Source organism: Eurosta solidaginis, chromosome 1 (genome assembly GCF_040869045.1).
Source record: "Eurosta solidaginis isolate ZX-2024a chromosome 1, ASM4086904v1, whole genome shotgun sequence".
NCBI classification, from domain to species: Eukaryota; Metazoa; Arthropoda; class Insecta; order Diptera; family Tephritidae; genus Eurosta; species Eurosta solidaginis.
This window is the reverse complement of record NC_090319.1, coordinates 110,006,591-110,029,598: the sequence shown is the minus strand read 5'-3', so window position 1 is coordinate 110,029,598 and position 23,008 is coordinate 110,006,591. Positions and strand designations below refer to the sequence as shown.

Below are 23,008 nucleotides of genomic sequence, written 5' to 3'. Positions count from 1 at the left end.
AATTGGAAAAATTCAGGAAATCTATCCCCTTCATTTTTCCAATTACAAAATTCGCTATACCCAAACAAAAGTACAAGATTTAGTAAACGAGGATGTTCAAAATGAGGAAATATTAAAAGAACACACACGAGCACATAGAAACAGGGATGAAAACAAAAAACAACTAATACAAAAATATTACTTCCCAAAAATGACAGCAAGAATAGAAAATATAATTAAACAGTGCAAAGTTTGTAAAGAAAATAAATATGACCGTCACCCTAATAAACCACATCTACTTAAAACCCCAATTCCACAGTACCCTGGTGAAATAGTTCACATAGATATCTATAATACGGAGAAACGCCTGGTACTAACAGCAGTAGACAAATTTTCTAAATATGCCCAGGTAAGAATAATACAGTCAAAAGCGATAGAAGATATCAGAGAACCTTTGCGACAAATACTCTTCGCATTTGGTGTACCTAAGACAATAGTTATCGACAATGAAAAGTCCCTAAACTCACTATCCATACAATTCATGGTAGAAGATCAACTTGGAATTAAAATCTTTAAAACACCCCCATACGCAAGCACAGTTAATGGTCAAGTGGAAAGGTTTCATTCCACCTTATCGGAAATTATGCGCTGCCTCCAAACAGAACGCACCCATCGTTCATTTCAAGAACTATTAGATAGATGCACATATGAATATAATTACTCCATACACTCTGCAACAGGAAAACGACCTATAGAAACATTTTTCGGTAGACGAGTATCGATAGACCCAGAACAATACGAGAATTCACGGCGAGAAAACATAGAAACCCTTCGGAAAAGACAAGAAAAGGATTTAGAAATCCATAATAAAACACGGAAACCCATTAAGACATACACTCCTGGTGACATAATTTATGTTAGGATTAATAAAAGAATAGGATCAAAACTCACTGCTAGATATAGGAAGGAAATCGTGAAAGAAGATAAATCTAGTGTAGTAATTACTGAAAAAGGAAGAATAGTACATAAGAGTAACATTAAGACTTAATATGATTTTAGTAAAATAAGAAACTCCCCCTTCAAAATTCTCTCTTACAGACTTCTCGTGCACCTAGTGTACGCGGACTTTAAAATAATAGATTACTCCAACTCTCAACTTGCAACATTTAATACGGGACAAACCAAAATTCAAACAGGAACGTACAAAATTATACATAAAATAGATCTGGACGTATGCCAAAAGACACTAAATGAACTTAGCCATACCATTAGGACACAAATCAATGAAGGAAACCCCCTTTTGCCCATTCTCAATAATGAATTAAGATCAATACAAGATTATTTGAATAGACTTAAACCAAGGAAATTTAAAAGAGCAATTAATGAACTAGGAACCATCTGGAAGTGGATCGCAGGAAATCCCGACCACGACGACCAAGTCATCTTAGAAAATGAAATAAATAATATAGTTGAAAATAATAACCAGCAAGTGGTAATTAATAAAGTAATTTTTGATAAAATAAATGAAATTACAGCAATTTCTAATAAAATCGCGAAATCCATACAAACGGATGAACACACTCAACATAATTTTGCTATTGAAATGAAATATAAGTTAAAAATTATAAAAGAAGAAATAATTAATATAGACTATGCGATACATTGGGCTAAGGCCGGCATAGTCAACTCCTATATATTTTCAAATGAAGAAATTATGTTAATTAAGTCAATATATGAAAAAAACAATTTTACCCTAAGTAGTATAGAAGAATCACTAGAAATCGCAAGCGTAAAAATTGCAACAAACGATAAAATGTTATTTTACATAATAGGATTACCAATAACAAACGAAGACATTTGTGAGTCAATTTTGATAAAACCTATAAAGATAGGAAAATTTATTAATAAAGTCCCTTACGAGGACATTGTAACATGTAATAATAACTTAGTATATGGAATTGAATCTAAATGTAAAGAAAATAATAATGTAAGAATATGTAACCGTAAGGATATAGTAGACATTAGCAACACTACCTGTGTCCCACCTCTACTGAGAAGCAAGCCAGCTGAATGCGTTTTTGTTAATAACCAGCACATCCCAACCGTAGAAAGCATCACTCCTGGCATCCTACTACTAAATCAATACAACGGCACTATAGATATCGACAACCAAAAAGTAAACCTGACAGGGTCATACGCAATACAGTACCATAATTCCACAGTTCGTATCAATAAACAGATATATTCTTTTAACGAACTACTAACCAGCAAACCACTACCTGCAATTCTCCAGTCAAATGTCCCATCAAAGCAAGAAGAAGAAATCCTAAGTTTGGAAATGATGAAGGAACTCCATATAAATAACACAAATCGTATAAATTCATTGCGCACAAAACACAAAGCAGCCATAATCACAAATTTTTCTCTAACAATCATGATAATAATCTGCCTAGGAGGACTCATATTCGCACCAGTAATAAGAAGACATTTTACAAAGGAACCAGAAGAGCTATCAAGCTACAAAGTAAGCATCCAGGTAAACGATAACAAGGAACCTGTAGCATCCGAAATACCTACCTTAACAAACAAGGACGTTCGTTTTTGGGGTGGAGGAGTTAGCACCAACTAAGTCAACATTCGAGCTGACGCTAACGTAAAGAGCTTAGTCAGCAATACGCAAGTTGATGGCTCAAAATACTTAATAATAATTTTGAAGCAAACAGGAAAAGGCCCAGACGCCTGATCAGCAAAAACACAAATATTGTGAACGACATCCGGAATTGAATTGGGAACAACATCCGCCATGCGCCGAACGAAATAATGCTGGCACAGGTAGAATTAAGTTATATTTAGAACTAATTTACCATTTTTAAGTCAGTCAGTTGTAAGCAGTTAGTTGTAAACGTTTTGTTTTAATTAGTGAGTAAGAAAGTAAGGTCTTACGACCAATAATTAAATTAGTGAATAAATAATAATAAAGGTCTTGAGACCCAAAAAAATTATTTTTTTAGTATCCTTAACAAAGGATGCAATAATTTATATTATATATTTTTACTTACCAATATTTGATTTCCTTAAAAATAGATTTCAAAAAATATCAAACACTAACTGCAAAATGAACTGGAAGGAAAAATTTGAAATAGGTAATTCCAGGCTATAGTATAAGGGATTGTTATGACAATTAGTGAAATCGAAAACTAAGTTATTTAAGTCGAGTATCTTCATGCGCCGAATTATTAATTTCAAACATTTTTTTAGTTATACACTATGAAAGTCTCACAATTTTATTACATTCCAAAAACTTGTAAATTTCACGAATGAAAACTATCAGTTATGGCAACTATCAGTTAGTGTAATTAAATGTCAACTTACTTCCCTAAGCACTATCTGTTGGTAAGTATTTAAATAGTTAGATGTCGTTTTCAAATTGAACCTATGCCTCTAGTGTTCAACGGTAGCAAATTTCCATGGTGAGATATCTTTTTGCTATGGTGAGAAATCTTTCTAATAGTAATCTGTAAGAAATTGGAATTATTCATTTCATATTTGCCAAAAATATGCATCTAAATATATTTTGCTAGAATTTGCCACGGTGCCTTGATATTGCATTTCAATTTTATTAGCGTGTGTGAAATTAAGGAAATTAAGTCGAATCATCCCTTGGAGCTTGCTCCGTAGGCGTCCCAATTAGACTGGGCGAGATTAAGCGAAGGAAATAGGTGCACATGATCGACCAAGCGGGAAAGGCGTGGGTTTAAGCGCGGGGCTGTAAAGTGTCGAAGATTATCTGTAGGTCTTACAACCTTAGACTAACAAAGTTGCTTCTATCATTAAAAATAGGGGACTGTAGACTCATGACGTGTATCAGTTGGTCAGTGACAGCAGATGTAGGACGTGCGGGTTGGAGGAGGATCTGTATATCAAAATGATCTGGGCGAAAAAGGAAATTTATTTAGCCATGCCCATCCGTCCGTCTGTCCGTCCGCCTTTAAACACGATAACTTGAGTAAATTTTGAGGTATCGTGATGAAATTTTTAACGTAGGTTCCTGGGCGCTCATCTTAGATCGCTATTTAAAATGAACGAAATCGGACTACAACCACGCCTTTTTTTCGATATCGAAAATTTCGAAAAACCGAAAAAGTGCGATAATTCATTACCAAAGACAGATAAAGCGATGAAACTTGGTAGGTGCGTTGACCTTATGACACAAAATAGAAAGTTAGAAAAATTTTGGACAATGGGCGTGGCACCGCCCACTTTTAAAAGAAGGTAATTTAAAAGTTTTTGCAAGCTGTAATTTGGTAGTCGTTGAAGATAAACAAATAAAAAATAAATGCAAGGCGCGATAACCTCCGAAGAGATCTAAAGCCGAGCTTCTCTTCCAATTTGCGTCGTGCTCCTATTGATTTTCCCTACAAATCGGCCGGACGGACCTACATGTTTTATGCCGACTCCGAACGGCATCTGCAAGGCAAGGTTTTCACTGAGAGCTTTTCATGGCAGAAATACACCCGGAGCGCTTGCCAAACACTGCCGAGGGGCGACCCCGCTTAGAAAAATTTTCTTCTAATTGAAAAACCTTATTTCTAAAATTTTGATGTTGCTTTGCCCGGGGTGTGAACCCAGGGCATACGGTGTGGTAGGCGAAGCACGCTACCATCAAACCACGGTGGCCGTCGTCGCAAGTCGTTGAAGATATCATCATGAAATCTGGTAGGCACGTTACTCCTATCACTATATGTGTGCCAAATAAAAATTTGCGAAATCGGATGACGAACAAGCCCACTTTTAAAAAACAATTTTTTTTAATTCAAATTTTAACAAAAAACTTAATATCTTTACAGTATAAAAGTAAATTATGTCAACATTCGACTCCAGTAATGATATGGTGCAACAAAATACAAAGATAAAAGAAAATTTCGAAATGGGCGTAACTCCGCCCTTTTTAATGCCATAAGTCGAACAAAAATATACCAATCGTTGTGAAATTTAGTAGGGACATAGATTCTATGACGATAACTGTTTTCTGTGAAAATGGGCGAAATAGGTTGAAGCCACGCCCAGTTTTTATACACAGTCGTCCGTCTGTCGTTCCGCTCGGCCGTTTACAGGATAACTTGCGCAAAAAACGATATATCTTAACATGCATAGCTTTAAGACATAATTGCATACGAAGTATGCAATGTGTAAAAGATTAAAATATGCAAAAAGAAGGCAATTGGAAAAAACTTTACAACAACTAAGGCATGACGTAGCTGAATGCACTTGAAACCATTTCAACTATCGTAGGAGTGCGGGTTCGACTCCCACTCCCGGGAGAAAAGGCTTTGAAGAGATTTACAAGGTATAATCGAAACAGCTGTTAACTAAACTTAGTTCACGTACTTATCTGAAGTCACTTTATCTTGGTATAAAATATGGCCGAAATCCGACTATGACCATGCCCACTTTTCCGATATCGAAAATTACGAAAAATGAAAAAATGCCATAATTCTGTACCAAATATGAAAAAGGGATGAAACATGGTAATTGGATTGGTTTATTGACGCAAAATATAAGTTTAGAAAAAACTTTGTAAAATGGGTGTGACACCTACCATATTAAGTGCAAGAAAATGAAAAATTTCTTTAGGGCGAAATCAAAAGCCCTTGGAATCTTGGCAGGAATACTGTTCGTGGTATGACATATATAAATAAATTAGCGGTACCCGACAGAAGATGTTCTGGGTCACCCTGGTCCACATTTTGGTCGATATCTCGAAAACGCCTTCACATATACAACTAAGGGCTACTCCCTTTTAAAACCCTCATTAATACTTTTAATTTGATACACATATCGTACAAACACATTCTAGAGTCACCCCTGGTCCACCCTTATTGCGATATCTCGAAAAGGCGTCCACCTATAGAACTAAGGCCCACTACGTTTTAAATAATCATTAACACCTTTCATTTAATACACATGTCATACAAAAACATTCCAGGGTTACCCTAGGTTCATTTTGCATCACCATCATGCGCCGAATTATTAATTTGAAACATTTTTTTAGTTATACACTATGGAAGTCTCACAATTTTATTACATTCCAAAAACTTGTAAATTTCATGAATGACAACTATCAGTTAGTTTAATTAAATGTCAACTTACTTCCCTATGCGCCATCTGTTGGTAAGTAGTTAAATGGTTAGATGTCGTTTTTAAATTGAACAAATGCCTCTAGTGTTCAACGGTAGCAAATTACCATGATGAGGTACCTTTTTGCTATGGTGAGAAATCTTTCTAATAATAATCTGTGAGAAATTGCAATTATTCATTGCATATTTGCCAAAAATATGCATCTAAATATATTTTGGTAGAATTTGCCACGGTGCCTTGATATTGCATTTCAATTTTATTAACGTGTGTGAAATTAGGAAAATTAAGTCGAATATTGTGTAAGATTTTTTTACGGAGATTTTTGACTTTAATGTTCTCCTTTAAAGCTTTAATAGAATATGAGTAAGTAGATTACTATTTCGTCTAACTACCCCAACCTTAAATGGCAACCCTAATTAAAAATGTCCCTTTTGTAATGCGGAGTGAAATAGGTGGCAACCTTGTGAAAGATTCTGAGTGGCAAAACCTAGGTAGAAAGTCTTAGAAGGTGATACATTATCTCTGTGCCAAATTTCATTTAAATCGGTTGAGCCGTTCCCGAGAACGTTCGGCTATACAAATATACAAGAATTGCTCGTTTAAAGTAATAAGAAGAAATTTGAAAAATAACATCAAACAAAATGAAAATAGAAATGTCCGAAACCGTCTTTAAAAAGCTTCAAATCGAAATCAAATTAAAAAAAAAAGTTTTGTATGAGTCCTCTAAATATTATTAGAGTAGCACTGTATAATTATAATTATTAGTTGTTTCTTGATTTTGTAGATTAGCATTTCGGGTGAGAGTCGCATCAAATTGGTCTGAGTTCCAACAAAAAGAAATAATAAATAAATACGCATACATACGTACTATACGTATAGACTTCGCTACATACGTTTGCCTTGTTATGGCCTTTACGCGAAATACGATCTGGTTTAGGTACACTTTTTTGCTTTCACATTCTACTTGCACTTTCCACCCTCAGGATGTATTATTATACATTGCTATTTCTATGACGTATGCAACTTACCAATTTGCTGTTGTTGTCATTGTTTACTTCAAGATTTCAATTTCAACTCACCTCCATACTTCCAACAAATTAACACACAAAAGTTAACGGATATATTTTGTTCTCGTCAAACCACCAAAACCAGCTTCGCTGCTTTTGCGATTGCATTGGATTACATTACATGGACTGTACTGTTGCAGTAACGCTACGCTGATTGTAACAACTTCCCACCTGCATTGCAATTGCCCAAGAATTGGCTTGATGCACTTTTAGTCAAATTGAAATGACTTGACTTAGCTTGGGTTTGGAAGCATTACAGCACGCTTCAGTGCAACTTTTTGAAAACGCCGGTAGCAACTCTAAATTCCTTACATACAATTTTGGTTGACTTTATTGTTGTTACTATTTAATTTTTTGTTTTCTTTTTGATGTTATTTTGGGTTCCCCCCCCATTAATTCAGAAAACAAAAAATCAGAAACACATTTTTTCAGAAAACATTAGTCAGAAGTCTTTTTTCAAAAAGCAAAAATTCAGAAGTCAAAACTCAGAAACAAAAATTCAGAAATCAAAATTGCAGAAGTCAATTTTCAGAAGTCAAAATTCAGAAGTCAAATTTCAGAAGTCAAAATTCAGAAGTCAATATTCAGAAGACAAATTTCAGAAGTCAAAATTCAGAAAGTAATCAGACAGCAAAAAAACATTAAGTTTTGCGCAAAATTCTGAATTCTGATCTGAATTTTTTTTCAGCCATCTGGTTATTTTCCAAATTTTAAGTTATAAAATCTTTCTGCCTTCTGACTACTTAAATGTTTGGTTTTTCGGTTTTGATATATTTTAAGTATAAACTACTAATCCATTTTTAATGTATGATCACTGACTTTATTTTTTATCATCACTTTTTCGTGTTATTGTAAATTTTTTTAGATGGATTTGAATATACATTCGATAGGTCGTATAATGAAACAGATTATTTTTTCTGTAGAAAGTAAGAACTTAATTCTAATTCACAAAATTGGAAGTTTTTTCACTTTCGTGAATATGTTTTAGTAAAAAAAGTGAATCGAATTGTGGTGCCAGATTAATTCGATATAACAACGTGGAACCAGGGGGGATACTCTGTATTGCGATTCGAAAACGAATTCGATGCGATTGTCAAATCCGAGTCGATAAGCAAATGGTACTCTGTATTGCTATAGCATTGCTAACAGTGTTGCGTTTTTGCTGTTTGCGTATTTTCCTGTGTGGGTTGGCATTACTGCTAGAAGATGTCAAAGAATGTAACAAAACAAATAAAGTAAAAAATAAACAATTGTATGTTGCGATTAGGAACGCGTTCAATTCGGCTTGTGTTTTAAATTAATAGTTGCAATAAAGATTTAAAAGTGTATAAAATGGATTCAGTGGCACTGTGGGATGACACAAACGAGGAGCGCATTGAAAGACGAATTATTCGTGATAGCTCCAATATAATGAACCTTAGTGATAAGAGGTATGCAAAATCTATGAATTTGTAAGTTTGTGACCTATAGAAAGTTTATTTTTTGTGTTTAGCTTTGTTAAAAATTTCCGCCTGAATAAGGATGCATTTTTATATGTGCTAGATAGCATAAACGGCGAACTCAAGAGCCCAAAAAGGTCAACCGCAGTTCCAAACATTTTAAAGTTGTCGAGCACATTGAAGTTTCTTGGCCAGGGGGCGTATCAACACTTGATTGGTCAAGATCGCCACACGGGTATGGCCCAGCAAACGTGTTCCCGTTGCATGTTCGAGGTGTGTAGCGCCATTGAAAAAGTGCTATGTAAAAAACATATAGAGTTTCCATTGTCTGAAGCGGAAAAGAATGAAGCAAATAGAAGTTTCTATTCGGCTTGCGGAATTCCAGGAGTTATTGGTGCGGTCGATGGAACTCACATTCAATTGGTACGACCGGCTCGAGACGAGCATTTATATTTTAACCGTAAGCTCAAACATAGCATTAATGCAATGGTGGTAAGAGTGATACAGTATTTATAAATACACATTTAAATGCAACTACATATTTATGTATTTATATATTTTAGATTTGTGACCACAAAATCCGCATAAGGGCAGTAGATGGAAGGTTTGGAGGTGCTTCGCATGATTCCCTCGTCTGGAGCCTATCTTCAGAGCGTGCTTGCTTAAAGGCGAATTTTGAAAATGGAGACAGAGGAGTGAGAATTCTTGGTAAGATTAACATACTTTAGGTATTTCGCCTGAGGATTTGCTTCGCAGTTTTTCTAACCACATACTTATGTTACTTTATTATAGGAGATTCTGGATATCCCCTCGAGCCATGGCTGCTAACACCATACAGAAACGCAGCAGAGAACTCTGACAAAATTTTTTTTAATGATAACTTTTGCAAAGGAAGATCGTTAATCGAACGAACTTTTGGAGTATTAAAAGGCAGGTTTAGATGCCTCTTAGCTGCAAGAGAGTTGCATTATACACCCGAAAAAGTGGTTCAAATTCTAAACGTATGCTGTGCTTTGCATAATATTTGCATTTTATACAAAGTGGAAGATCCTTCAAACATTGTTTTCGAGCGAAATGACCCTTCAAGTGCCAATGTCGATGCACAAGAAAGCCGAAAATTATCAAATATCGCCAAAAACATTAGGGAACAAATTAAAAATAATATGGTTAACTGGAGAAACCCAAACTAAAGAAATAAAATATATAAATTGTTCAATTATTTTTGTTCATGTATTTTGAAATAGTTTTTACATACACATATGTATACAAATGTATGTGAATTTAAACATGTTTGATGTAAAATAATTAATACAAAACATAAAAATATTAAATTAAAATAAATTCGCACATGTTCACATATACACTTATGGCATTAAAAGGTACATTTTTTTAAATTTTTTAATTTCATTTTTTTTAATGTAAATACATACATATATGTATGTATGGTTCAAATTAAAAGGTACAATATTTTTCACTTTTTAATGTAATATATATATGTAAATATATTTAGTTAAATTAAACATAAAAGCATTCAATTAAATCAAAATTAAATTCACTTCAATAAATTTACGTCATTAAATTAAATAAAGCGTACTGACTTTTTCTTTCAACATTGTACACATTATCACATACGTTTATACACTCTTATATTATATATTTATACAGTCTTTTATATTCATTTGGTTAATTATTTGGTAATTAATATTAAATTTAGCATCATTTTTGTAAAATCACATATTTTTTTATAAATAGATACGGTCTTATTAGTATATATACATAGTGAAACAACACCTCTTTTGGTTTACTGTGCCTGTCGCTTTGAGCTAGAGATTAATTCGTTGGTACTTGCTTCAACAGCTAGGACCTCCTTTTGTGGTTCTAGTTTGGTTAGCTTCATCTTAATTTTTTTGTTGTCTGCTGTTTGCTGGTAAAGGAACCTTTCTTTCTCCAGCTTTAGTCGGCATTCTTGTAGCTCTCGTTTTTTTTTCATTTCGCTGTATATGTTTATCAAGTTCGAGTTTATTTCGTTCAGCAAATTTGTTGAACGCTTGTGGTACTCGATTTGATTAGACACTTGATGTTCCACCAGACTTTGCTTTCTGCGCGGAGTTTTGGCGGTGTTCGAACAAGTGGGAAGCTCTTCTTGCTCGCTTTCTTCTGAGCCTGTATGTTCATTATCTGAGCACGAGTTCCCCGACCCGGCGGAACTGTCTGCTCGTGCTACCGGACTCCCACGTTATACCACCGGACTCCAACGTTGTACCACCGGACTCCCACGTCATACCACCGGACTCTCACGTCGCGCCACCGGACTCTCCCTCGGTTGTATTGAAGCCGACTTTGGCTTAACACCAAACCTGGAGGTGCTAATGGTTCCGCTCATGGACTTACATATCTGCACTCAATAGCTTACTTACTTCTTCTTCTAGGTGTGTTAACGGCACAAACCCCGACGGACCCCCACCAGTTCCGGAAACGCTTGTCTTGTTGCGTCGCATTTTTGATTTTAGATGCACTTTGTAATCAGCCCACACCTAAAATTTTTTGCATTTAACTATGTACATAAATAGCTACCGAGAAGTACTTACTTTTTTCCAACCAGCAACATCGCGCGATGGTGGACCAAGTGCATTTAGCTGTGATGTTACCCTATTCCACAAATTTGAGGCAGCATTTCGACCATTCGCGGACTTTAGTAATCCCTTCTACAAGTCGGGATGCGCCTTCATGAAGTCCACGAGCACTTCGAATTGTTTTTGTTGCATGTGCTTCATTTTAGATTTTTCCCTAAAAAACATTAACAACACTATTTATTAAGTGTTTAAATAAACATAAAAAATAAAACAACACACAGTTTTTGTTAAAAACTTACATTTTTTTGCCGCGCGACTGAGTTTTGTTGTAGCAAGACAGATTCGAATTTACAGAGCAATTGACATTCGCTTTCGTGATACAGAGTGTACGCAATTCGAAAGGGAAAAATGAATGCGAAAGGGAAAAAGCAAATCCGAAAATGTCAAATGTCAGTTGCGATAGTTGAGTTACAGAGTGTCGATAAGGCAAATGAGAAAAAAATGTCCATTCGCATCGCAATACAGAGTAGCCCCCCAGGTGAAAATAATAACAAGATGAAGATAACAGGCATACATTTACATGCACCAGATGCTAGGAAAGTGGAATGTTATCGATTGGCAAAAGACTTTAAACGAAAGGCTACTGATGAGCGTCGTACCTCGAGAGATATTTTAGGACAGATTATATCAAATGCAAATATAGCTGTTAGACCGATTCTCCCTTCAGTAGATCAAATGATGCGCACCGTCAGGCGAACAAGTGCTCTAAATTTCATTCCGAAAAATCCTAATAATCTCAAAGAACTCGTTCTTGAAAATGAGTTTATCAAAACAATAGATGGAAAACAATTTTTGCTACATTGATAGTGGCCCAAATTATCAAAGGTTAATCATTTTTTCCACAGAAGAAAATTTGAATTTTTTAGCAAGTTGCTCCTCGATTCATATGGACGGCACATTTTCTGTTGTTCCTCCACTTTTTTTCTCCAATTATATACATTGCATGGCAAGTGTTTCCTTTATATGTTTATATTTGAATACAGCTCTCGATTCTATTGAAATTCTATTATTTGCAGGAGGTTTAAATGGTTTAATAGTTCCCTTGGTATATGTACTAGCACGTAACAAAAAACAAGAAACATATAATATCATAATGAAGACTTTATTAGAACAAAGAAACTCATTTTAACCTAAATATGTGATGTTGGATCTCGAGAAGGCGGCACTTAATTCAGTAAAAAACTCGTTTCCCGAAGCATTGGTTCATAGATGTTTTTTCCACTTTTCCAAAAACATTTCGAGACATATCCAATCATTAGGGCTGCAAAAGAGTTATAAAAATTTTTTCCATTTTCGCGATGAATTTGAAATATTTATTAGCACTTGCATTTGTTCCAGAGGAAATTGTGATCGATGCATTCGGATTGATATCTGAACTGGAATTTTATGTGGATAACGAAGAAAAGGAATACAATTCCGAAATACAAAACTTATTAAATTATTTCGAGGTAACTTATATTGGATTGCCACTTCCTGGAACACAGCAACGTCGGAAGAAGTCGTTTGGGTGAAGCCCAAACAAATAATTCTATCGAAGGGTGGCACAACGCCATTCGAAATGCATTTGGGACACACCCTAACATATTTAATTTCATAAATAAAATAAAAAACGAACAGGCAATAACAGAAATAAAACTACAGCAATTTTCAGCTGGAGGTGAGCCACATCGAAAACGCAAGAAAAAATACAAAGACTTGACCAGCGTTTGTTTAGTATTGTAAATTCATTTGAAAAAGATGAACGCGAAAATGATTTAATTAATTACATGCTTGCCATTGCACACAATTTAAAATTTTAGATTGTACTACTTTTTCTTTATACATAATACCTTCCAAATAAATGAACGTTTCTGAATTTTGAGAAAAATTTAATGTTTTTTCTGTATTCTGATTGCTTTCTGAATTTTGACTTCTGAATTTTGACTTCTGAAATTTGGCTTCTGAAATTTGACTTCTGAAATTTGACTTCTTAATTTTGACTTCTGAAACTTCACTTCTGAATAATAATTTCTGAAATTTGACTTCTGAGTTTTGACTTCAGAATTATGTCTTTCTGAAAAAAGGGTTCTGACTAAAGTTTTCTGAAAAAGTGTGTTTCTGAATTTCTGTTTTCTGAATTTATGGGGGCACCGTTATTTTGAGGATATCGGATTGCTGTTTGTTAGTTAGTATTGTAAATATGTTTAAGTAGCTGGTTGCAAGCATTCGAGTTGGCTGGACTATCTGCACTTGTGGGTGTTTCCTTCATTTGAGTACAACAATATTATTTATTTCTTTGGTTGGTTACTTCTTTAGTAAGTGCATAAGTTCCTCTTAGTAGGGCGTCGGTGTGTTGTGAAGTTTACAATTCCTTAGATTTATTCCACTTTTGTTTGCTCATGTGATGAGGCATGAATCGCGTCAATACAAACATTTGCATGTGACGAACTTCCTCGATGGCTTCCTGAGAATAGCTTTTTGATGTGTAATAATCTTTGCTCACGGTATTTACTCGCATATTACGCTACAGTGTACTTACATAGCACAATAACGCTTACATTCTGTATTCCGCGATACAGCATTCCACTTCTGCCTCTTTCTTCCCTATTCACTTCGTCAGTTTGTATGCCAGGCATTTGCATACATGGAGTGAAAATTACGCCATATACCCTTTTTTCGATTAGAATCTTGAGTGAACGTGATTTTCACTTACAGGCTTTTACTTATTCCTCTAGGCCAGTGAGTTAAATTTTCTTTCAAGAGATTTTCTTTAATGAGTTGACTTAGGAGCATTTCTCTGAATGATCCAGCAATAATTCGCGTCCACCTTGCTCTTGACTGAGATCGCATAAATTTTCAAGAAATCGGTTCAGGTGGCTATAAAGAAATTGCATCTTGATACTCATACTTAAACTCAGATTTTGAAAGTGTAGCATCAGTTGGTTAATATGCTCAGAAAAGTCATGTAACTTCCTGTTTCGTAAAAAGTTTTTACAACCAAAACGAACTCGTCCCATGCAGATTTTTCAGGTGCTTTTTTCCGACTACTGAACTTTGGATCACAAATTAGTTTTATAATCTGTGGGCCTTCAAAAATCCCAGTTTTCACCTTTTCCGTTCTGAGTCGTGGAAATGATTTGAACATATTTGAAACATTCATTACTTTTGTCTAAGATCTCTACAAATTTTTTTATAAGACCCGATTTGACATGCAGGGGAGGTAATATTATATGGGGTCTGGGTACAAGTGGAGATAAATCCACTCAGAGTGAATTTTGCGGTTTATTCCTGTTAATTTTAACACACAGAAATAATAGTCGCTGTGATTGTCAACAGTTCACGCCATACCACAGGAGTTTGACACTTGAAATGAGGTCTTTTTAAACGGTTTTATGTAGCTTGACTCTGGGTAGCGAAGGTTACGAATTTTGTAATTGAAATTTAAGTAACTTCCCGATAAACTTGAAACTTGGAATATAGTTCAGAACCCAATGACAATGCAATAATAAGAAAAAAACTCCGATAGGTGGCGCATGGATCGAAATATTTTAAAAAATCGTATTTGCAGTCCGATTTGGCTCATGCTTTGAACATATAATAAATACATGAATAGAAAGCAAAATATGAAAAAAAAATTGCCGCTAGGTGGTGCAAGGATCTAGATATTCCAAAAATAGTACTTGTGCTTCGATTAGGCTCATATTTGGAACACATTATATACCTGAATAGAAAGCGACAAATGAAAATTCGCCGCCAAGTGGCGCAAAGATCGAGATAGTCAAAAAATCGTATTTGGGGTCCGATATTGCAATCAAAGGAAGATCACGCCCACTCTTTATTAAAAATGAATTACTACCTCTGATGAGTTTGAAATTTTGTAATATCAAATAATATGTTTTTGCATACGGCACAATTAAGCGGTTTCGCAACATCAGCAAAGTAAGGTACCTTTTGTTGTTGTTGTTGTGGTAGCGATAAAGGCACCTTCGGGGAGTGTTATCGTTGTCGTTTCTGGGCCATCCCGCCCCCACCCCCCAGTTCCATGAGGAAAGTAATCCTTCAGAATTTTTGAGAAAAAAAAATAACTCAACTAGATCTAATCAATATGATGTTATTGATTATTGCTTGTGATACCTGCAGGCAAAAATGTTTTTGTGGAGGAAATGGGCTAGTACAGTAGCTAATATATGAGCTTCCAAAATAAATTAAAAAAAAAATAAATGTAAGGCGCGATAACCTCCGAAGAGATCTAAGGCCGAGCTTCTCTTCCAATTTGCGTCGAGCCCCTCTTGATTTTCCCTACAAATTGCCCGGACGGGACCTACATGTTTTATGCCGACTCCGAACGGCATCTGCAAGGCAGATGAGTTTTCACTGAGAGGTTTTCATGGCAGAAATACACTCGGAGCGCTTGCCAGTCACTGCCGAGGGGCGACCCCGCTTAGAAAAATTTTCTTCTAATTGAAAAACTTTATTTCTAAAATTTTGATGTTGCTTTACCCGGGAGTTGAACCCAGGGCATACGGTGTGATAGGCGGAGCACGCTACCATCACACCACGGTGGCCGCCAAATAAATTATTTATTCCTTATAATAACTAAGTTTTGTTGTTATTTTTTATTCTCATTATAGTATGCGGCTTACGTTGATGGCAAGACATCAAAGTGCTTGCTTTCAGTCAGTATAAGTTAGTATGAATGTTTGTATGTGTGTAGAAATGATTAGACGTATCGATCAAACAATCATTTTAGTTTATGTACACTCAGAAAAAACAGGCGAAATGGACACTGATAATGGCAAAATGTCGAAACCAGTTTGTCTCGAAATCAAATCTGGCAAGGGATGACAGAAAATCGTTCCAATATACTTCAATTATTCACACTGTCAGAAAATCAACAAAATAAAACAAGTAAGGAAGGCTAAGTTCGGGTGTAACCGAACATTACATACTCAGCTGAGAGCTTTGGAGACAAAATAAGGGAAAATCACCAAGTAGGAAAATGAACCTAGGTAACCCTGGAATGTGTTTTTATGACATGGATATCAAATGGAAGGTATTAAAGAGTATTTTAAAAGGGAGTGGGCCATAGTTCTATAGGTGGACGCCATTTCGGGATATCGCCATAAAGGTGGACCAGGGGTGACTCTAGAATGCGTTTGTATGATATAGCTATCAAATGAAAGGTGTTAATGATTATTTAAAAGGGAGTGGGCCTTAGTTCTATAGGTGGACGCCTTTTCGAGATATCGCCATAAAGGTGGACCAGGGGTGACTCTAGAAATTGTTTGTACGATATGGGTATAAAATGAAAGGTGTTGATGAGTATTTTAAAGGGAAGTGGGCCTTAGTTCTATAGGTGGACGCCTTTTCGAGATATCGCCATAAAGGTGGACCAGGGGTGACTCTAGAAATTGTTTGTACGATATGGGTATCAAATGAAAGGTGTTCATGAGTATTTTAAAGGGGAGTCGGCCTTAGTTTTATAGGTGGACGCCTTTTCGAGATATCGCCATAAATGTGGACCGTGGGTGACTCTAGACATTTTTTGTACGATACGGGTATCAAATGAAAGTTGTTCATGAGTATTTTAAAGGGGAGTGGGCCTTAGTTCTATAGGTGGACGCCTTTTTGAGATATCGACATAAAGGTGGACCAGGGGTAAAGGTATTAATGAGGATTTTAAAAGGGAGCGGCCCTTAGTTGTGTATGTGAAGGCGTGTTCGAGATATCGTCCAAAATGTGGACCAGGGTGACCCACAACATCATCTGTCTGGTACCTCTATTTTATTTATATACATGTAATACCACGAACAGTATTCCTGCCAAGATTCTAAGGGCTTTTGATTTCGCCCTACAGAACTTTTTTATTTTCCTCTACTTAATATGGTAGGTATCACACCCATTTTACAAAGTTTTTTCTAAAGTTATATTTTGCGTCAATAAGCCAATCCAATTACCATGTTTCATCTCTTTTTTCGTATTTGGTATAGAATTATGGCATTTTTTTTATTTTTCGTAATTTTCGATATCGAAAAAGTAGGCGTGGTCTTAGTCGGATTTCAGCCATTTTTTATACCAAGATAGAGTGAGTTCAGATAAGTATGTGAACTAAGTTTAGTAAAGATATATCGATTTTTGCTCAAGTTATCGTGTTAAAGGCCGAGCGGAAGGACAGACAATCGACTGTGTAAAAAAACCGGGCGTGGCTTCAACCGATTTCGCCCATTTTCACAGAACTCAGTTATTGTCATAGAATCTATTCCCCTACCAAATTTCAAAAGCATTGGTAAATTTTTGTTCGACTTATGACATTAAAAGTATTCTAGACTAAAAAAGTATTCTAGACTGATTTAAAAGTGGGCGTGTTCGTCATCCGATTTTGCTAATTTTCATTTAGCACACATATAGGAATAGAGGTAACGTTCCTGCCAAATTTCATCATGATATCTTCAACGACTGCCAAATTACAACTTGCAAAACTTTTAAATTAAAATTAAATCGATTAGTTTATGCCCTTACGGATTACCGTTATGCAAACAAAATTAATATACTCTGTGAGCTCTGCTCAGCTGAGTAAAATGAGTAAAAAAAAAACACCAAAAATGAGGAAAAACATTTCCTTAAAAAATTTCTTTAAATTGAGGAAAATTTCAATGTAATAAATAAGAATTTCTCATTTATGTAGAAAACTTTTCATCTATTTGAGGAAAAAATTTTCAATTATTGAATATTTCTCCCAACATTTACATGTACGAGCAAGCTCAGTGAGTACCCGACTGTAATGTTGTGGACCTCGACTAGAAATTCCTGACCAGTTACAAAATTTAATTTTTTTATGCAGTTTTTCCATTTATAAGAAAATTTTTCCTATAACCAAAGAAAGAAACATCTTAGTTTTTTCAGAAAATTACTTGCCTAGATTAAGGGAAGCGTTTCTATGGCGCAAAATCGATCCCATTTTTTCTTCTTTTCCTGGAGTTTCTAGGAATTGTTTTTATTTTTTCAGTGTACATATTCGATATAGCTTATCAATAGTTTATGACATATTTACAATGCACAAACCTACAATTGTTCATATGTGCATACATATATGTATGTCTCATTATTATTTGTTATTATTAATAACAAACTATTTTTTTGTAGCCTTAATATCCTGACAAAATGTAATTACTATAAAATCAGCAAAATATTTGTTGTGTATTTGAAAGGTATTGTAGTTTGCGTGATACTTTTATGAACTTTTTCGTTATTATTTCATGTCAATTGATGTACATATGTACATACCTAAAAATGAGTATGTATCGCGAACAATCGTTTGGAATTGTATAATCAATATTTGTTTTATTAATTTTATTCACATATTTTTTGTGGCCTATAATATCATTAAAATTACTTACATACGAACTTTTTGTTTTTGTTACAGCCTGAAGCTGCATTACATGAAAAATTATGTGAGCTTAGAAAACAAAGTGAGAAGTCTTACCAACCAGTGCTTCTTTGGATCGAGAAGTCAAATTCTCTCTCGTCGAACAAAAATCACATTGAAGGTCGGTCTGTACTAATGTATGGCTCGGAATTTGGACGATGGCGACAAAAAAAGATGAGATGGTCCTTGTAGTTCCCGAGAGAAAAGTTCTTTGGAAGGTTTAAGGTCCCGTCCACGATGCCGACGGCCATCCCACCTTCTCTCAACACCGTCCATGTACGAACCTCCCAAATAGCGTTTCTGCTACATTAACATTGATATCATTGGTCCGTTTCCGATATGCGATGGCAACCATATTGTTATACTCAGCTGAGCAGAGCTCACGGAGTATACTAACTTTGTTCGCATAACGGTACGGCATAAACTAATCGAGATAGATATAGACTTCTTCCTATATATCAAAATGATCTGGGCGGAAAAAGAAATTCATTTAGCCATGTCCGTCCGTCCGTTCGTCCGTACGTAAGCACGATAACTTGAGTAAATTTTGGGGTATCTTAATGAAATTCGGTATGTAAGTTCCTGGGCACTCATCTCAGATGGAAAAACCGAAAAACTGCGATAATTCTTTACCAAAGACGGATAAAGCGATGATACTTGGTAGGTGGGTTGACCTTATGACGCAGAATAGAAAATTTGTAAAAATTTGGACAATGGGCATGGCTCCGCCCTTTTTCACTCAATTTGTCTACAATACTTTTAATGCCATAAGTCGAACAAAAATTTACCAATCCTTGTGCAATTTGGTAAGGGCATAGCTTCTATGACGATGTTTCAGGTTTTATACACAGTCAACCGTCTGCCTTCCGCTCTTCCGTTAACACGATAACTTCATCAAAAATCGATATATCTTTACTAAACTCAGTTCACGTACCTATCTGAACTCACTTTATCTTGGTATTAAAAATGGGCGAAATCCGACTATGACCACGCCCACTTTTTCGATATAGAAAATTTCGAAAAATTAAAAAATGCCACAATTTTATACCAAATACGAAAAAAGGGATGAAACATGGTAATTGGATTGGTTTATTGACGCAAAATATAACTTTAGAAAAAACTTTGCAAAATGGGTGTGACACCTACCATATTAACTAGAAGAAAATAAAAAAGTTCTGCAGGGCCAAATCAAAAGCTCTTGGAATCATGGCAGGAATACTATTCTTGGTATTACATCTATCTATAAATCTTATAAAATAAAGTCGCTAAATGCCATGTACGCACATAACTTCACACAGAATGCCTCGATTTTAAAACGGTTTTTTGCATTTGAAAGCTTAGCTACGTGAGATGGTGCAGTTAATATAATTTGAAAGTATATATTATAGGGGCGTGGCAAATTGCCAAAATGTAGTAAAAATCATAAAATTTTTGTTTACACAACTATAACTCATAAACGGAAGGATGGATTTGAAAAATTCTAATTTTCAGTAAAACTGAAATATCTACCTTCGTTCTGCATCAAAAAAAATACTTGATTCCATTCTTATATCAGCCAAATTGTTTAAACAAAAGTAACATTTTTACCAAAAAATTTGTTTGTGTGGTTGTTCGCTGTGAACTGTGCGCGCTAATTGCTTTTGAGTGAGGCATGATGCGACACATACACACGTACATATATAGCATTCGCTGCGTTATTTAACTTCAGGCGTAGATTTATAGGTATGTATGGATGTACATCACTACATAGTATTAAACAAGGTCACTTTTTCTGTCCCTATGTCCCTTTGAATGCTTAAACCTTTAAAAATACGCAACGGATTTTGTTGCGCTTTTTTTTTTAAACATAAAGAGTGATTGAAGAGAAAGGAATGGATGAACATATTTGCCTGAAAATTGGTGGACGGGTAGCATAGAACCACGAGAGAGACATATGATAATTTTTGTCCCGTTCTGGCTAGGGTCTTGAGATCAAAACGTGGACCTGGGTAATCCTGGGATATGTTTGTACAATATGGGTATCAAATGGAAGCTGTTTATGAGTACTTTGATACGGGGTATTTTTCGTACCCGCGGGTAACTAGGGTAGCGAGATATAAGCGAAAACGTGGACGCGGGTACTCCTAGAATGTGTTCATACAATATGGATAACAAATGAAAGCTGTTGATGAGTGCTTTAGTACAGGGTAGTTTTCATACTTATTGGTGACTATGGCCTCAAGATTGAGGCCAAAACGTGGACCCGTGTACCCCTAGGAAGTGGTAATACAACACGAATAACAAATGAAAGTTGTTGATGACTGCCTTAGTACATGATAATTTTCATACCTATGTATTTGTGACTAGGGTCTCGAGATATAGGCCAAAACGTGGATCAGGGTAACACTAGGATGGGTTTTTACATTATGGGTATCAAATTGAAGCTGTTGATCTGTGCTTTAGTACAGAGTAATCTTTATGCCCCTGGGTGACCAGGGTCTCGAGATATAGACCAAAACGAGGATGCGTGTACCCCTAGAATGTGTTTATAGAATATGGACAACAAATGAAAGCTGTTGATGAGTGCTTTAGTACAGGGAAGTTTTCATACCTATTGGTGACTATGGTCTCGAGATATAGGCCAAAACGTGGACCAGGGTAACACTAGGTTTTACATTATGGGTATCAAATTGAAGCTGTTGGTGTGTGCTTTAGTACAGAGTAGTCTTTATACCCCTGGGTGACTAAGGTCTCGAGATATAGGCCAAAACCTGGACCCGGATGCCCCTGGAATGTGTCTGTAATATGGATATCAAATGAAAGCTGTTGCTGAGAGCTTTGAAGTAATTTTCATCGTGATATTTGATTTAGTCGCATCAACCTGGCAAAACTGATAAATATGCATGCGAGGCCGAAATAAAGACATGAATAAATTATACCCACATACCTATTTACATACGTCCTATTCGATTTGCCTGAAATTTGGTATATAAATTTGCATATATTATTATTTACGATCCTTTCCGGGAAGTAGACCAGAGATGGGCAGGGACTGGGATTAGGACTAGGGCTAGGACTGAGACTTGGAGTGGGACTGGGACTCGGAATGGGACTGGAACAAAATACATACCACCCTCTGGGACTGGCAATAAGGGATGAAGAAGAATGGGAAAAATTTGAGAGAAGGGAAAAGAGGAAGGAGAAGGAGACTGAGAAAGAGATAGAGTGAGGCGAAGATAAAGATAGATGAAGCGAAAAAAACGGAAGGAGGAGAGAATAAAACGATTAAGAAAAAGTGAAGAGGGGGAGGGCAGAGCTAGACGAAAAAGCTTATTAAAATGTATGCAGATAGACCAAATTCAGGGCAGAATAACGTCTGACGGGTCTGCTAGTATATAAATAAATTAGCGGTATCCGACAGATGATGTTTTGGGTCACCGTGGTCCACATTTTGGTCGATATCTCGAAAACGCCTTCACATATACAACTAAGGGTCACTCCCTTTTAAAACCGTCGTTAATACCTTTTATTTGATACACATATCGTACAAACACATTCTAGAGTCACCCCTGGTCCACCTTTATGGCGATATCTCGAAAAGGCGTCCACCTATAGAACTAAGGCCAACTCTCAGCTGAGTATGTAATGTTCGGTTACACCCGAACTTAGCCTTCCTTACTTGTTTTGGTTCTTTTTTTATAAACTAACTAATTTGTGCAAGTGAGAAACATGTGTGAAGTCATTATAATGACCTATTAAGTTATTGTATGCAACTGATCGCCATGTTATGCTGAGTTGTAGCAAGTGTGTTATAACCAGTGTTGGGCGTTTACAACATTTTTTGGTTTGTTTACACTGTCATTGTAAACAATTGTAAGTCAAGTCAAACAGATCGATTGTTGAACACAGCTGGTACTGTGACCTTTATCGATAACATAATTTTTCCACTGACTGACAGTTCAGAATTTTGCAAATGTCAATCATTTTAACTCTACGTCGTATGTTAAAAAATTAGTAGTGCACCGCAAAGGCCAATTTGGAAAAATCTTACCTACAAACAAATAAAAAATGGCAGAAAATACTGAGTCCAGTATTTGTTTTGTGGCCAAACATTGCAACAGATCGACTGGTATCGCATAGTTAAGTGTAATCATTTCATAATCTTATACGTGCGTAGAGTGAACAACCTATAATTTTTAGAAAACGATGTCCACAGAAAAGGAATACGGATGAAACGATAACTCTAGAAGTGGACGAAATCGACACCAGTGCAATGAAATTAAATGATTCTGCATATTGAGTAAAGGATGTGTCAGCAAGTGGCACCCTTATCGATGCAGATAATATTGGAACGAATATTAGCAGCAC

The 23,008-nt window shown here is 35.7% G+C and overlaps 2 protein-coding genes across 7 annotated transcripts in view; one reads left to right on the top strand and one right to left on the bottom strand.

Moving 5' to 3' along the window:
- LOC137236719 (uncharacterized) overlaps positions 1-23,008 on the bottom strand; it is a 296,244-nt gene that overhangs the window by 41,855 nt on the left and 231,381 nt on the right. The gene's annotated exons all lie outside the window — the stretch shown is intronic.
- On the top strand, positions 8,517-9,813 carry LOC137238608 (putative nuclease HARBI1). The gene is made up of 4 exons (XM_067763776.1): positions 8,517-8,614; positions 8,677-9,115; positions 9,187-9,331; positions 9,416-9,813. The coding sequence occupies exons 1-4, from the start codon at positions 8,517-8,519 to the stop codon at positions 9,811-9,813; spliced, it is 1,080 nt and encodes a 359-aa protein (XP_067619877.1).

What these genes read in the sequence shown, in the direction of transcription:
- LOC137238608 (XM_067763776.1), top strand. Translation starts at nt 8,517, where the DNA reads ATGGATTCAGTGGCACTGTGGGATGACACAAACGAGGAGCGCATTGAA. An exon ending in ATGAACCTTAGTGATAAGAG is followed by an intron (nt 8,615 to 8,676) that starts GTATGCAAAATC and finishes TTTTGTGTTTAG; the next exon opens with CTTTGTTAAAAATTTCCGCC. An exon ending in CAGAGGAGTGAGAATTCTTG is followed by an intron (nt 9,332 to 9,415) that starts GTAAGATTAACA and finishes ACTTTATTATAG; the next exon opens with GAGATTCTGGATATCCCCTC.